General features: G+C 44.0%; 1 protein-coding gene across 1 annotated transcript; it reads left to right on the plus strand.

Annotated features, from left to right (window-relative positions):
* Nucleotides 1–1,822: 1,822 nt before the first annotated feature.
* LOC310768059 (uncharacterized protein) lies at nucleotides 1,823–8,375 on the plus strand. Its single transcript, XM_083625762.1, has 8 exons — nucleotides 1,823–1,919; nucleotides 2,212–2,370; nucleotides 2,479–2,583; nucleotides 2,701–2,806; nucleotides 3,062–3,124; nucleotides 3,371–3,553; nucleotides 3,643–3,812; nucleotides 7,884–8,375. Exons 1-7 carry the CDS (start codon nucleotides 1,884–1,886, stop codon nucleotides 3,654–3,656), a joined length of 666 nt encoding a protein of 221 aa, XP_083481888.1. The 5' UTR covers nucleotides 1,823–1,883; the 3' UTR covers nucleotides 3,657–3,812; nucleotides 7,884–8,375.
* Nucleotides 8,376–17,632: the final 9,257 nt, after the last annotated feature.

Below are 17,632 nucleotides of genomic sequence, written 5' to 3' on the forward strand. Positions count from 1 at the left end.
GCAGCACAGAGAGGTTGGAAGGTGAACCATTTTGATGTAGATGTCGCCTACCTGAACTCAGATCTCCAGGAGGAGTTGTACATGCTTCCTCCTCCAGGGTTCGAAGTCAGTGAGCCAGGCGTCGTGTGGCGGTTGCACAAATCCATCTATGGATTACGCCAATCTGCCAGGAATTGGAATATGTGCCTACATGAAGCCTTAGAAAAGCTAGGTTTTAAGAGATCTCTTGCAGACAGTTGTCTTTACATTAGAGATTCAGGCTTGCAACAGCAAGTAGCCCAGGTGTTTGTTGATGACATCTTGTTGATGACAAGGACAGGTGAACAGGTGGAGAAGTTTGCTAAGGAGCTTGGAAAGCGGTTCAAGCTGAAGCAACTTGGAGATGTCAAGTCCTATCTAGGCGTAGAGATCACAAGAGCAAGTGATGGAAGCTTTTTGCTTCGCCAGAAAGGTAAGATTGAACAGTTGCTTGAGAAGTTCAGGATGTCTGATTGTGCAGGTGCCAGATCACCCATGGAGACTGGGTACGTGAAGGAGTGTCAGCAAGTAGAACGCGTGGTGTTCGAAAATACTGAACTCTTTCAGTCAGCTCTGGGTAGTCTGTTGTATCTGTCACAGTGGAGCAGACCAGACATAGCGTTTGCTGTCAATCTGCTCAGTAGGGAAGCTTCAAGTCCTAGTGTGCAGGCCTGGAATGGTATTAAGCGGGTGCTACGTTACCTGCAAGATACCAAAGACTTTTGCCTCAAGATGTCAGCTGAGGGTGATGTCAAGCTGACCGCCTGGGTGGATTCGGATTGGGCTAACCTTGAGGACCGCAAATCAGTGTCAGGCCTAGTGGTGAAGTTTGGGGACTCAGTGATTGGGTGGAGGTCCCGGAAGCAAAGTCTCATAGCGCTTTCATCTACTGAAGCCGAGTTCAGTGCGTTATCAGAGGTTTGCAGAGAACTGGAGTTCTATGTGTGTTTGGTCGAGGAAATCTGTGGAGAGAATTGTCTGCCTGTTGTGGTGCATGAAGACAATCAACCATGCCTCAAATTGGCTGAGACAGGGCAATTCAAGGCGAGGACCAAACATTTGGACATACGGTTCCGAAATGTATGTCAGAGCGTTCGTGAGGGGCTAGTTGCTCTGAAATACTGTCCCTCAACCAAGAACCTCGCTGATGGTTTCACAAAACCATTAACCTTCCAGAAGCACGAGGAGTTCTGTGAGGGTCTGTGTATGGGGAAAGCATTGTTGGCTATTGTCCCCAGATGCAGGACAAGAGGGGGTGTGGAGTTTGGAACTGACAGGGTTAAAACTCCGTGGTGTCCTGAATCTGGGAGGAGGAGGAGCTTGTCGCAGAGAAGTGACTCACAGCGTGTGTCTGCTTTCAGACTTGCTTTCACTTCTCACTGAGCAGCCGCTCGGCACAGAGGCTGCGTGTGTGCTTTTGGAGCACGGCTGAGAATGTCACCGAGTTCCGATGGAGTGTGACTGTTTTATGGCTTGTAAATAAACGCTTCTAGAGATAAGAACCGAACTGTCTCTGGACTTGATTTATCCCTCATCTCACACGGACACAGGACCGCTGCTACTCTGCTCTCCTGCCAGGTCAGCTTCTGAACAGAGCTGCGCAAAGGGAAGCGTGACTGGACGCAGGGGTTTTATTTACGCAAAAATAATAGGTGCAACAATTCCTCTGTGGCCTCCTTACAGGTCTGATACTCATCACAAGCCACCATCAAGTCATCAACGTACTGAAGAAGCACCTTTTCCCCAGGTACTGATTTGAATTTAGCCATCCATACTTGAATTTAGCCATCCATGTCCTCCCAGAGTTGATAGAGCTGGTAAACCAAGCCTACCTTTCCGGGGACCTGGAAGAGGAAGAGCTGAAGATGCTGGCGGCAACTTACTGCGGTCTGGCTGCCCGTGTGAGTATGAGGAAAAACATGACATCACACACGGTGGAGAAGGAATGCTTTGGAAGAGGAAGGGTGGGGTTTAGACTGGCATGCAGCGGAGATGTTCTGGCTTCAGGAGGCTGTTCTTCTGGAGCACCTTCTCTTGGAAGCCTGCCTGGAAAACACAGGGGGAGAGTCACCCCACCCCCAGTCTCCCCCAGGAGGAGGATAGGGGGCTGAGCAGCCTCAAAACACCCCAGTGGGCAGGAGAAAGGAAACTGCTCTGATGAGAAACACAGTCTCTGATGTTTTCTGCCTACAGGAGGAAGACTCCATCCGGGCATCAGCCATCGAACATCTGGGGCTGCTTCGAGGCTGGGTGAGAGACCAAAGGCTTCCCATAACATCAACAGAAGAAGAAGCCATTAACGAACTGGTTGTTGTCCTCATTCACCTCGAAGACGAGGACGAGGTGGCCAAGGTGAGGGCCAAAGAGGTGGACTTATGCAGTAGGAGGGAGGGATTGTTCTCAGGAGCTTCCAAGACTATGTACCGCAATTTGTAACCCTCTTCTCTTCTTGTGTTGCAGGCCGCAAGGAGGGCTCTTTCCCATCTAGCCCCAGAAGTCAAGTGGTGGGCGCGTCCGAACAAATTTAGCCTCCACTTTGCTCTCCACCAGGCTGCCAAGCATCTGGTAAGTTCCCTCTGCTTCATTGGCAGCTTTGCCCAGGGATGTCTTTGGGAGTGCAAGGCTCTTCTGCCATGCTCTCAAGCCCCTCTGATGCCACTTCTCCTTTGTCTTTGCCGACAGAGCAAGACCTTCAGCAAGGACATCCTTCGGAGTGTTGCCTTGTCATGTACGAAGCTGTCTGCAAACAGGCTGCCAGCAGTTTCCAGGGTGGCAGCTCTGCTTCTGGGTAAGTCAAGCAACGTCCTTCCCTGGTAGGGATGGACAGAAATGTCTTGGTAATGATGGCAGGGAGGCTGGGCATGTCCCCAGGCCACCTGCTAGGTAGGCCTTCATCTGTGCCCAGATCTTGCTCTGAGTGCTTCGCGAGGGTGGAGGCCTCTAGATGCAGCAGAGCATACCTGTCTTCCTGCCAAGCTGCCTCTGTCTCTGCTTGCTTTGCACTGAGATGATGTCCCTTTTCTTGCCCTCTCTCTCTCTCTAGGTCATCTGGCTTTCCGGGATGCCGGTTTCATCCACAATCAAGACATGGCATCCTATGACACATGTGAGTGAGACGTACGGAGGGCAGGGAGGGATGCTTCTGCTGAGAAAGGTCTTCAGGGGAAGGCAAATTCTCAGATGTATGTTCAGACAGAGGTGCCACATGATGAACATGCAAAGAGGAATGGAATGTGACTTCACTGCTCTCTCTCACACACAAACACACCTGATGGCTGTTTTCATATTGTTGATGGATGGCTCTTTTCCTGTGCATCTTCACCTTGCTCAACCTTTCTCCCTTGCCACTCAGGGCTGGAAGAGATGCAGCAGCACGAGGAAGAAGGGCTCAGGCAGACAGGGAGGAGCTGCCGGAACATCATGCAGCGGGCCTGTAAACATCAGCAGAAAGGCAGGGTCCAGCGCTTTTTGAGGAGGCTGCTCTACTGTGGTCACAGGGAACCTTACCCACAGGACTTCCTGAGCTGCATGCCAGGTGAGTGAGGCATCTGGTGGGCTGTTGGGACATCTGGTGGGCTGTTTGGATGGGACGTTTCTCAAGGAGCCCCTTTCTCCTCCTGACAGAACATCCGCAGTAGCTCCAGGCCAAGGCAACGTGAACATCAGAGTTGTGCTGCAGAGATACCATCTTCTGCTCTCCACGGGATCCAGTCTGGACTAGCGCCAAGAACATCAACACCATCAGGATCGACCAAGAGGAGTGGTGCTGCCCTCACGACCCTCTGTACACAGTGGTAGGAAACCTTTTTGTTGTTGTTTTGTTTCTTGTTGATGTTGTTTTTGATTGTTGATTTTATTGATTTGAATCTCAGGGTGGTTCACAACACTGAGTATACGAAGCACAAAATACATAATAAGAATAATCACGGCACAAAATTCATAATAAAAATATCAGAACATAATATAAATTAAAATAATAAATACCTACTAAAAATAGCCACAAGACTAATGTATGCACACTAATAAACAATACAAAAGCCCTGAAACAACACTCCAGCCCACAAATACAAAATCTAAACATAACACATTTAACAACCATTTAAAACAACCTCACCTTCTTAAAGAAGGCTGATATATTAGATTTAGAAGGTTGGAATATGAGGTTTGGATGGCACACCTACCTAACACACAACAAAGTGGCAGTGCATAAGGACTTTTTAAATCATATAGTCAGAATTTCATTATACAAGGTCTGGGATAAGTACCACAGACTCTTAGAGCCCAAAATATCCTGGTGGATATCCCGAGTGGAGATGATAACGGTAAAAAAGACAAACATGGACACAAATTGGGTGACTTACCAACAATTAATAAAGGTAGAACAGGGCCAATTAAAAATCAAATCGTATGAAGAAATTAAACAGTATTGTAACGGCTGGATTCAATATCACCAAATAGTGCATATATTTAATCAGGATAAGAAAAATGGTTTTGGAGAAAAGAAGTCATTATTACAAAAGGAATTAGTACAAACTAATAAAAAGACCCTATCTAGGATGTATGATCTACTTTTGGAATGGGAACTCAAGGATGAGATGCTAAAGGACGTTACGATAAAGTGAGCGCAGGATTTTGGCCACAACATAATGTTAGAACAATGGGAATAGCTGTGAAAATTTGACATCAAGTTCACAGCATGTTATACAATAATCTAATGAAAATGATCTACCGATGGTACCTAACCCCTGCCCCGAGGAATTGGCAAAAATTGGTATGAAATTTACGGCATGTAATGCCCTAAGAGAGAATATTATGAAAATGATATACAGGTGGTACATGACACCAGTCAAGCTTGCAAAAATCTACCATTTGCCTGACAATAAATGTTGGAAGTGTAAAGAAAGTGAAGGAACATTCTTTCACCTTTGGTGGACATGCCCAAAGATTAAGGCTTTCTGGGAGATGATATATAACGAAATGAAAAAAATCTTTAGATATACATTCCTTAAGAAGCCAGAGGCCTTTCTCTTGGGCATGGTGGGCCAACTGGTGCCAAAGAAAGATAGAAATTTCTTTATGTACGCAACAACAGCAGCAAGAATTCTCATCGCAAAGTATTGGAAGACACAAGAGCTACCCACCCTGGAAGAATGGCAGATGAAGCTGATAGACTATATGGAATTGGCGGAAATGACTGACAGAATCCGAGACCTGGGAGAAGAGTTGGTGGAAGAAGACTGGAAGAAATTCAAAGACTATCTTCAGAAATATTATAAAATTAATGAGTGTTAAAAATGTGCTTGGATGGGTAATAAGTGGTAATTAGTGATAAAAGTTATTAAGATTATGCAAAAAAGGTATTGATAATTGGTTGAAAAATAGGGATATAGTATATGTTATGGCACAAAGTTTAAACATTTGATAAAGGGTAAGAATTTGCTGAATTAAATATTTGAATGGGAATACAAAAAGGGGAAGGTGCGAGGAGGTCAAGAACATAAGCATATGAAATTGAGGCTATTGGAAAAATGGAATGGTTTTATTTTTTCTTTGTTTAAATGTAATTTTTCTTAATTAGTTGTGTTTTTCCTTCTGTATTTTTTTTCTCTTTTGTGTGTTTCTTTTTTCTGTAATTTATGGTTTTTTATTCTGTGAATTTCTATTTTTCTTTTTTGTAAAACTTTAATAAAAATCTTTAAAAAAAAAAAATATATATCCTGGTGGATATCCCGAGTGGAGATGATAACGGTAAAAAAGACAAACATGGACACAAATTGGGTGACTTACCAACAATTAATAAAGGTAGAACAGGGCCAATTAAAAATCAAATCGTATGAAGAAATTAAACAGTATTGTAACGGCTGGATTCAATATCACCAAATAGTGCATATATTTAATCAGGATAAGAAAAATGGTTTTGGAGAAAAGAAGTCATTATTACAAAAGGAATTAGTACAAGCTAATAAAAAGACCCTATCTAGGATGTATGATCTACTTTTGGAATGGGAACTCAAGGATGAGATGCTAAAGGACGTTACGATAAAGTGAGCGCAGGATTTTGCCACAACATAATGTTAGAACAATGGGAATAGCTGTGAAAATTTGACATCAAGTTCACAGCATGTTATACAATAATCTAATGAAAATGATCTACCGATGGTACCTAACTCCTGCCCCGAGGAATCGGCAAAAATCTATAAGCAAAAAACCAATGTGTGCTGGAGATGTAACAACGAGATAGGAACAATGTACCATATATGGTGGGGTGTAAGGAGATAAAAAGCTTTTGGAACAAAGTTCATGAAGAAATCATTAAGCTTTTTAAAAAATCGTTCAACAAGAAACCAGAAGCATATGTTGCAAGCATATAATCTTGATTCTTAAAATTTTAGGCACTTCTAGCCTTAACAATTTAAGCATTATTAGGATACATGGTTATACATAAAACGTAAAGGTAAAACTCTTCCAGGTGGCCTTGCCACATTCCCCCCTTTCAAGCTTAGAAACAAGTCACAGTTGTTTCTCCAGCTTGACTCTCATGTTGAACCCTGGTATAGACAACTGTGTCTCTCAAGGGGATCTCTTCAGGGGGCATTTCACGAATTAGTCGAGCGTACTCATGCTCTTCTTCTGGCAGAGGGAGCAGGGCTCGGTATATGGCCATGATGTGGGTTTCGGTGAGATTCTTAATGCTTCCGGCCACCATTCCTCTGACTAGAGATATGCAGCAAGGAGGGGATGCAAAGAAGTATTAGGAAGACTAATCCTCCTACTGCAATGGCGGTCAAAAGGCTATGTAACCATCTTACTCCTGGGACCCAAGACCACATCCATTCCCAAGGATTCTAACTGGGTTGGTTATCATTTATAAGAGCCTGTAATTTTTGCAACTCATCCTCAATAGTGTTGTTGAGGTCATGAAACTTCACTCTGCATTTGCCTTCCGGGACTATTTTACAAAAACCTCCTGATTTGGCGAGGAGACAGTCGAGAGCAAGTCTATTAGCTGCTGCTATCTGGTTCAAATTCTCAATCTCAGACTGCAACTGTCGGAGGATATGTGTAGTGGCATTGATGGTTTTCTCCAACCTGCATGTCAGGGCAAATAGTGCTTCACAATTTTGTTCAGCCACAACTCCCAGATGTATGCCGATGGTGAGGATGCTAACAAAGCCTCCACCAACAGCACCCACAGACCGGTCCAGGAAAATCTCATCACTGCACTGTTCCCCTTGGACTTCTCTCCTCTTTCTGTTTCTAAGAGACGGTAGAGGAGGAAAAGCCTCCACAGTCACAGGGAAAGTAAAGGCACCTATTCCCACACACTGATAATTACCAGATGGTAATTAGTGGCTAGTCCATTATACAAGAACCAACAGATGGATCCCTGTCCAGTGAAGTTGACGGTATATTGGGGAAAGTATGGATACAGATCTGAGGATGTGGTGTTGCTTTGGTAAGAGGCGTTGAAGGAACCCCACAACCAAAACTTATCAGTGCACTGTGTGTAATTTCCCAGCCAACCTTTATGTTGGTGGTGCTGGACATGTGGCCAATCTTTCCATTTGGCGTTCCATGATCCAGAGGCATAACAACAAAAGCACAAGCCCTGGGTGGTTCTGGAGAACCGGAAATATCAGTAGGAGGTAACATTCATTTCAGAAGGTGTCACGAAAAGGCCACTTTGATTATACAGCAGGCCTGCCAAGACAATGTCAGGGTCCCTGATTAGTCCTGGGATGAGGGACATGTCAGCTACCTTTCTAGTGTGTTCATAATAAAGGGTGGCATTTTTGCCATATATTTGAAACATCTGCTTAGCATGCTCTACAGAAACATTTTCTTTTGTCATTGGTCTCCTCAAGGTCAAGATTCACATCAGAGTTAACATCAACTTCATCATGATCAAGGAACTCCAGGGGTTCAAGGAGACCAAGGATATCAACAACTCCTCTTTCTGTGCTGAGGTCCCTACAGGTAAGTGTTTGACCTCTACTATTTCTTCTAGGGTCACTATTGCATATCCTGCCTTCCTTTTCCCTTCCCAGATGAAGCTGCTCCTGTCCATGAAATATTCCACATCAGGGTTCTTTAGAGGCTCATCTTTCCGGTCAGGGCGACTGGAGTACACCTCATTCATTACTTGGAGGCAGTCATGGGGCTCATAGTCCTCTGCCTCGGGGAGGGGCAATAGAGTGGCAGGGTTCAGGGTATTTACAACTTGCAGGTGCACCTGTGGGTTTTCACACAAGAGTCCTTGATATTTAGCCATGCGATCATTGGAAAGCCAGTATCTCTCTTTGTATTCCATAAGAGTTAAGACCGCAGGTGGTACATTCACATATATTTCCTGTCCAAATGTGAATTTGAATGCCTTCTTGACTAATAGAGCCGTGGTGGCTGCTGCTCGTAGGCAAGGGGGCCTTCCTTTAGCTACTGAGTCAATAGTTCAGACAAATAGGCCACGGGTTGCTTCCAGCTGCCCATCCTTTGGGTCAGGACTCTTGCTGCCACCCCCCTTTGTTCATGTACATACAACTGAAAGGGCTTATTTGGGTTTGGCAGTCCTAGGGCTGGGGCCTGCATTAGCTTGGATTTCAACGCATTGAAGACCTCCCTCTGCTCGGTGTGTCACTCAAAATGAGCGTTCTCTTTCCCCTTAGTGCTTTCATAAAGGGGCCGGGCAAGGTTACTGAAATCTGGGATCCAGGTGCAGCAGAAGCCTGCTGCTCCCAGGAATCCGTGGGGCTGTCTGCGGTTAGTGGGTTCTTTAATAATGCAAATAGCTTCCTTCCATTCAGGCCTCAATGCCCTTTGTTGATGGGAAATTTCAAATCCCAAATATCTCACAGTCTTTTGGCAAATTTGGGCCTTTTTGAGGCATACCTAATATCCAGCCTCCAATAATAGGTGCAACAATTCCTCTGTGGCCTCCTTACAGGTCTGATACTCATCACAAGCCACTATCAAGTCATCAACATACTGAAGAAGCACCTTTTCCCCAGGTACTGATTTGAATTTAGCCATCCATACTTCAAAAAATTATTTAAATGTTCCTTTATACTTTATACTTTATATTAATTCTTTATACTTTTCTATTTTAATATTGTTTAGATTCTTCATCGGTTCTTGGGCTGTGTTTGGATGGATCATACCTTCCTGCTCCCATTTAATCTGAATTATCCTTATCATTCTTTCTTTGTCGTTTATCATCAGTTTATATAACATCCCTGCTATCCCTTTCTCCGTCATTTGTCTTTTGTTCAGCACCATATCTATTTTCATTTCTGTCCTCATTGTTTCCTCTGCTCTTTCCGTTTTTATTAAATCATAAAGTCCTTGCACTTTCAGCCAATATTGTTTTCCTATTTTTTCTAAAAAAACTTTTTTTGTAATTAAATTCCCCTCTTCATCAAACATAACTTTTAATTTATAAAATCCCTGATCTTCTAATTTCTTCCATCAACCAGGTTCCCTTTGACACTGCTGCATATATTTTAATGGCATCCACCTTGCGTATGTTGGCATCCATTTCGTATTCCAGTTCTTCCAGATTCCTAACACAGTTTTCCTTGGTCCTATTGTCTTCTTAAAAGCCATGTTAATATCTCTATTAAATAGCCCTTCTCTTCCTATTCATTTATTTCATTCTCCAGCCTTATCCATTTAATCCCTTCCTTATATCCAATATCTATTCGATTTTTCAATTGGAACGTTTCATAGTAAAATTCTAAGTTCGGTATTGCCCATCCCATCTCTTCTTGAGATGAATAATTTACTATGTCTGGGGTTCTAACTCTTTAACTTCCAAAAATCCAGTTTTTAAATATTTTATAATTTATATGTTAAAATCAATAAAAATTATATATATAAAAAAACAAAAATCCAATTTTTAAATACCTTATTCCATGTTTTGAACCATATTTTCCTAATGGCTAGTGTAATTACTTGAAATAAATATAATAATTTTGGTACCAAAAACATTTTAACTGTTCTAACCCTACCTAGAATAGATTAATTCTTTTTTTTTCTTCATGATTTTATATACTTCTTGATCTTTCTCCACGCTTCTTTGCAATTTACATCTGGAATCCTAGCAATATTTTCAATAAAATTTACCCCAAAGTATTTAACAAATTTCCTATTGATATCCATCTTTGTCATTTTTGCAATTTCCTTCTTCTCCTCTTTATTTGCGTCCCAAAATAAAATTTCAGACTTCTCCAAATTTACTCCCAATCCCGACTCCTCTTTAAAGTCCTTCAGGATTATCATAAATTCTCTTAACCCTCTAAGGGTGTATTATTGTAAATAATAATAGGATATCATCTGCATACATGTTTAACTTCATTTCTTCCTTTCCTTTCTTAGATCCTTTTATCCTTACTGAGTTTTGTATTCTGTCTGCCAAGTACTCCATACGCAATACAAATAGTAGTGGTGAGAGTGAACATCCTTGTTTAACTCCTCTTTGTATAGTGAATTGATCTGAAACCCCCTCGTTCACTCTGACCACAGCCTTCCCTTCTCTATACAATTCCTAGATTGCTTCCACAGAGTTCTCTCCTAATCCTACCTCCTGCATAATATTCCATAAGAACTTATGTCTAATTGTGTCGAAGGCCTTATACACATTCAATTTTAAGACCACCAATTTTCCTTTTACCCTGTTTGTTAATAAATGTATTTATTAAAACAACAAAAAAATAAAAAAAATAAAAAATAAAAAAATGTATTTATTAAAACAACAAAAAAATAAAAAAATAATAAAAAAATGTATTTATTAAATGTATTTATTAAAACACATTTCTTATAGGATGGCCTATGTATCTTCCCTTAACAAATCCATATTGATCTTCCTTAATTATTTTTGGTAGTACCTTTTCCAGTCGCCTTGCCAGGATCTTTGTAAATATCTTATAGTCTTGATGTAATAGGCTATTTGATCTGTATGACCCCACCTCTGTAGGGTCCTTTTGTGGTTTTTCAATCACTACTATTTCTGCTAGTTTCCAAGTGTCTGGGGCTTTCCCCCCCTTCTAAGATATTATTAAATACTTTTTTCAGTTCTGAGCCCAGGATATCAATTGTTTCTTTATAAAAGTCTGCCGCAATTCCATCTAATCCTGGGGATTTCTTACTATTAAATGATTTAACTACATTCTCTATTTCTTCCAGAGAAATTTCCTCTTTCAGTCTTAATCTATCACTTTTTTCAATTTTAAACCCTAAACTTTCTCTACTTATATTTTTATTTTCTTCTTTATATAAAGATTTGTAGAATTCTGCAAATTATTTCCTTGTTTCTCTAGAGCTTTGTGTAAGTATTTTCCTTCTGGTCTTAATGGCCTTCACCCTCTGTTTATCCCTTCTTTTCTTTAAATAGTTTGCCAGTCTCTTATATGATCCTACTGAGGTTCCCTGAAAACCATTTTTGATTATATTATCTCTCTTCCACACCGCAACTATATCCAGCTCTTCCAATTCCTGTTTTAACTTTCTTAACTGCTCCTGTCTCCTCCTTAGAAATTTAACCTCTTGCTGTTGTTGCAAGATTTCAATCTCTTTAATTTTTTCCTGTCTCCCCGAGTACCAATCCTTCTTAATCGCAATCTCTTTCAGTATACAATGTCCTCTTATAACAGCTTTGAAAGCGTCCCATACTACCGGGATCTCGGCTGAACCATTGTTTTCTTTAAAATACCAACCTATTTGTTTTCTAATATATTTCCTGTCGATCTCTTTTGCCATTATTAGGTTATTGTACTGCCATCTCCTACTTTTTCCATCCTCTTCCAGTCCCAGCTCCACAAATAGCGGAGCATGGTCTGAAATCCATATTCCCATAGTCTTTGCCGTTCTAACACTGATTTCATTCACTTCTTTAATTAGAACGTAGTCAATATAAAAGAAAGTCTTATGTCTGTTGGAGAAGAAGGTAGGTTTGGTATTGGGGTTTCCCCTCTCAAAAACATCCGTTAATCCTTATTTAGATAATCTGAAAGTACTATCGTTCTTTATATTCCAGTTAAAGTCTGCTGTAACAGTAACTTCCCCTTCAGCGTAAAGCTGCAGTCTAGTCAAGATTTTCTTTATAATTTTTTTCTGTCTTGTGTTAGGGCTGTATATATTAGCTATTGTAAAGATTTTTTTGTGGCACTTTAATTTTTAAGAATATAAATCTACCATCATTATCTTTTTTCTGGCTCTTGGAAAGTTTATATCAGAAAAAAGCAACATATATATTTACAAAAGCCCATTTTAGATGTCTCTAGTATATATTATTTCTTGCTGTTTCCTTCCCCTCGCGACTTCCGTCTTCTTTTATTCTCTTGTCTCTGCACTGGAGATTCTTGAGATTCTTCACTCGACTCTCCCTGTTGGTCTACCTGTAATTCTTCCGAACTTGAGAGTTCTTGCTCAGTCTGTCCTTGTATTCCAACTCCTAAATCAGCTAGCATTTTTTTTGCTTCACCAGGGTTCTTAGCAGAATATTTCCTGCCGTCTTTAAAAACCAATATTGTAGCAGGGTAGGCCCAGGTAAAGAGGATTTTGTGATCGTAGAGAGCTTGTGCAAACTGCTGCATACGTTTCCTGTCTTGAAGCATTTCCTGAGAAAAGTTTTGTCTCACTATGACCTTTCGCTGTTTAAACTGCAGGTCTGCTTTCTGCCAGAGTGATTTATAAATTTGATCTCTTAACTTCTCTCTTGTGAATGCCATAATTACAACCCTGGGAAGTCCAGAGCCTCCTCATGATGTGAACACCCAGTGCACTCTCTCAATTTCATTCTGCTCAATTTCAATTCCTTGTTCTTTCCTTTTCCAGGTCCTTATTCCCAATATCTTCAGAAATCCCAGAGAATTTTAAATTCCTTCTGCGCTGTCTATCGTTGATTTGTGAAATTCTTTTTGTCAGAGATTCTATTTTGTTTACGTTTGCATCAGCTATTTTCATAACTTTTTCTACTGTAGCAGTCATTCTTCTCATCTCTCCTTTCAAGTCTTGCATATCAGCGCAAACATTTGCTTCTGAACGCTGAATCATTTCACCCAGCTCCTTCGAAGACTTGGCCATCTTGTTAAGTCCTTCTCAAGTCTTTCCCAAATAAATAGATAAACCACCGCTTTAAACACTAACTCACCCCAATCCAGGACTTGGACCTAAGACCATTTTTCAGTGAGTTATCTCAGCTATCAGTTTGCAGAGAGTTATTTGTTTTTCAGGCTTCTAATTAGTAAAGTTCCAAGAGCAAGACAGGTGTGCATCTACCCACGCCGACGCATGCTCAGTTCTGCTTGCACCTGGCTTTAGAGCTACTACAATTGGTGGTAATTTCAGTTCTGCCTATTTAGGCATGAAGGCTATTTGAGCTTGAATTTTAGACAGAAAATCACGTCCCAAAAGGGGAATGGGATATTCTGGTACATAAAGAAACTGATGGGTGAGGGGCCTCCCTTAAATCTGGCACTCTTGGGGTTGCAGAAAGGGTTTTAGGGTTTTATTGCCGGCTCAGACTGGTTTGAACATGTCTAGGCTGGTTTGAACTGGTCCAAGCCGGGTGGTACAGGTCCAAACTGGTTGGAACTGGTTCAGGCTGGTTGGAACTGGTCCAAGCCGGTTTGAACCAGCTGAAACTAGTTGGGAAAATTCCAGGTGGGTTCCAACATGCCCAGACCAGTTTGAACTGGCCCAGACTGGTTGGAACTGGCTCAGACTGCTTGGAACAGGTCTAGGCTGGTTTGAACCGGTCCAAGTCAGTTGAAACAGGTCCAAGCCCCTTGGAACTGGTCTAGGCCGGTTTGTGCCGGTACAAGCCAGTTTGAACCGGTCTTGGCCGGTTTGAACAGGTCTAGGCTGGTTTGAAACTGCCCACGCCAGTTTGACCAGTTCTAACTGGGTTGGAACTGGCCCAGACAGGTTGGAGCAGGTCCATACCAGTTGGAGCAGGTGCCGGTCATTTGAAACTGAATTTGACCGGTTCAAACCAGCCTAGACCAGTTCAAACTGGCTTCGACCAGCACAAATCAGCCTGAACTGGTTCAAACGTCTAGACCTCTTCCAACCAGTCTGAGCTAGTTCCAACCAGTCAGGGCAAGTTGGATCCCACCTGGACCTCTTCCAACTGGTTTGTGCTGGTTCCAACTGGCTTGGGCTGGATCCAACTGGTATGAAATGATTCCAACAGGTCTAGGCTGGTTCCAAGCGACATAGACCTGTTCCAACCAGCCTGGACCGTTGTAACCAGCTTGTGCCAGTTTCAAATGACCTGCACCTGCTCCAGCCTGTCTGGCCCAGTTCCAACCCATTTGGAACTGTTCAAACCAGCCTAAACTGGTTCAAACCAGCTTGGACCGACACAAACCAGCCTAGACTGGTTCATACTGGCCTAGACCGGTTACAACCAGCTTGGACCTGTTTCAACCAACTTGGACCGGTTCAAACCAGCCTAGACCTGTTCCAACCAGTCTGAGCCAGTTCCAACCAGATCTGGGCCTGTTCCAACTGGTCTGGGCATGTTGGAACCCACCTGGACCTTTTCCAACTGCTTTGGGCTGGTTCCAACTGGCGTGGACCGGACCCAACTGGTATGAAATGGTTCCAACTGGGCTGGGCTGGTTCCAAGCGACATAGTCCTGTTCCAACCGGCCTGGACCTGTTCTAACGAGCTTGGGCCAGATTCAAATGACCTGCAGCTGCTTCAACTGGCCTGGACCTGCTCCAACCTGTCTGGGCCAGTTCCAACCCACTGTCTGGGCCAGTTCCAACCCCACGCCAGTTGGAACCAGCCCAAAATAGTTGGAAAAGGTCCAGGCGGGTTCCAACTTGCACAGACCAGTTGGAACAGGCCCAGACTGGTTGGAACTAGCTCAGACTGGTTGGAAGAGGTATAGACTGCTTTGAACCAGTCCAAGCTGATTTGTGACGGTCGAAGCCGGTTTGAACTGGTCTAGGCTGGTTTGAACCAGTCCAAGTCGGTTGAAACAGGTCCAAGCTGGTTGTATCCGGTCTAGGCCAGTTTGAACCGATCTAGGCTGGTTTGTGCTGGTCCAAGCCGGTTTGAACCGGTCAAGGCAGGTTTGTACCATTCTAGGCCGGTTTGAAAAGTTCCAAATGGGTTGGAAGTGGCCCAGACAGGTTGGAGCAGGTCCAGGCCAGTTGGAGCAGGTGCAGGTCATTTGAAACTGGCCCAAGCTGGTTACAACAGGTCCAGGCTGGTTGGAACAGGTCTATGTCGCTTGGAACCAGCCCAGACCAGTTGCAATTATTTCATACAAGTTGGATCCAGCCCAAGCCAGTTGGAACCAACCCAAACCAGTTGGAAAAGGTCCAGGTGGGTTGCAACTTGCCCAGACCAGTTTGAACTGGCCCAGACTGGTTGGAACTAGCTCAGACTGGTTGGAAGAGATCTAGACTGGTTTGAACCAGTCCAAGCTGATTTGTGATGGCCGAAGCCGGTTTGAACTGGTCTAGGCTGGTTTGAACCTGTTAAATTCAGTTTCAAATGACCTGCACCTGCTCCAACTGGCCTGAACCTGCTCCAACCTGTCTGGGCCAGTTCCAACCCACTTGGAACTGCTCAAACTGGTGTGGGCCATTTCAAACCGACCTAGACCTGTTCAAACTGGCTTGTACTGGCACAAACCGGCCTAGACCGGTTCAAACTGGCCTAGACTGGTTCCAAGTGGCTCGGACCTGTTTCAACCAACTTGGACCGGTTCAAACCAGCCTAGACCTGTTCCAACCAGTCTGAGCCTGTTCCAACCAGTCTGGGTCAGTTCAAACTGTGGGCAAGTTGGAACCTGCCTGGACATTTCCCAATTGGTTTCAGCTGGTTCAAACCGGCTTGGACCGGTTCCAACCGGTCTGAACCAGTTCCAACTGGCTTGAACATGTTCCACCCGTTCAAACCAGTCTTGGGAACTTGGAATCCGCCTGGACTTTTTCAAACTGCTTTGGGCTGGTTCCTACTGGCTTGGACCGGAACCAACCAGTATGAACGGGTACCAGCAGGTCTGGGCTGCTTCCAAGTGACACAGAGCTGCTCCAACTGGCCTAGACCTCTTCAAACCGGCTCGGACCAGCAGAAACCAGCCTGGACCAGTTCAAACCAGCTTGGACTGGCACCAACTGACCTAGACCGGTTCAAACTGGCCTAGACCAGTTCCAACCGGCTTAGACCGGTTCAAACCAGCCTAGACTGGTACAAACCAGCCTAGACTGGTTCAAAGTGGCCTAGACCGGTTTCAACCGGCTTGGACCTGTTTCAACCGACCTGGACCGGTTCAAACCAGCCTAGACCTGTTCCAAGCAGTCTGAGCCAGTTCCAACCAGTCTGGGCTAGTTCAAACTGGTGTGGGCAAGTTGGAACCTGCCTGGACTTTTCCCAATTGGTTTCAGCCGGTTCAAACCGGCTTGGACCGGTTCCAATCGGTCTGAACCGGTTCCAACAGAATTGATGGTAACAGGGCACCGGGGCACTGAATGTAGACCTTTCAGTACCGCATTTCCAAATCAGGCGACTGCATTTTGATCGGGAACAAAGGGAAGCGAATCTCTGAGAATCTGGTGAGAAGCACTTCACAAGGGACACAGTGATGCGGGGGGAGTGTTCAACAGCTTGTAATTCAAGCACTCCACAAGGCTGTATGATAGCAAATTTCAAAAGCGCTTTCTCATGGGACTATGGTGTCAAACTGACCCCAGAGACTTTGAGAAAGGATTTTGAGCTGAACTGGCCAAGCCAGGTTGCGTGGCAAGTTCCTGCCTCCCACCAGTAGGAATAAAGACCCATGACACCGTTATTTTAAGGTTAATGGGCTAAAATTGGCCACAACTTTATTGGTTACAGGTGATGAGCGGTATTGGCTTAGGCGTTGGTCCTATCCCACTATCCGGCTTCAGCCTGCTTGCTTGAAAATCCGGAAGGGTTAACACCAGCAGGGGGAGCCCTGCTGATGCACATCAACTAGGCACTCCCCCAGGGTCACTGCTCGGGGGCGTGCCTTGGGCCGTGGCCTCCATAGGCTTCAGATGGGGCCATGCCCCCCGGAATCCTTTATCGGACTACCCTTCAATATCCGGGGGAGGTGATGGCGCTCCTCCCCCCATACATCTACATAACAATACCCATACCAGTGCCTAACCGCCACTCAAGCAAAGCTCGCCGCCAATACCCTCAGACCTGCAACCAATCCAAATCCCCGCAGATATGTCAGCCAACCAAACATTGTTTCCCGCATTGGAAGGATGCACGCCACCCTCGTGGTAGAGGGTCACCTTGCTGAACTGGATGTTGGGGTGGTCAATGTCCCACACACACACACCCAGCGCTTCCACTCTACGAGCCACTGAGCGTTCCAGGATCTTTCTGGATTTGTTCATAGCAATAGGACATTTCAGTCCCTCCAAGTGTGCCTTTCCAACATGGTGACCAAATTATGACTAAATTTGGGAAAGAAATCCTCAGATCATCAAAATCATTCAAAAAGGTTCCACATTAAGTCCACGTCCTTCCGGTAGGCCAAATCTGACCAGCTTGGGCCAGTTTCAACTGACAGCCACCTGTTCCAACTGGCCTGGACCTGCTTGAAGCTGTCTGGAACTGTTCAAA

The sequence above is a fragment of the Podarcis filfolensis genome (assembly GCF_964270895.1).
Source record: "Podarcis filfolensis genome assembly, chromosome: 8".
In the NCBI taxonomy this organism is placed as follows: Eukaryota; Metazoa; Chordata; class Lepidosauria; order Squamata; family Lacertidae; genus Podarcis; species Podarcis filfolensis.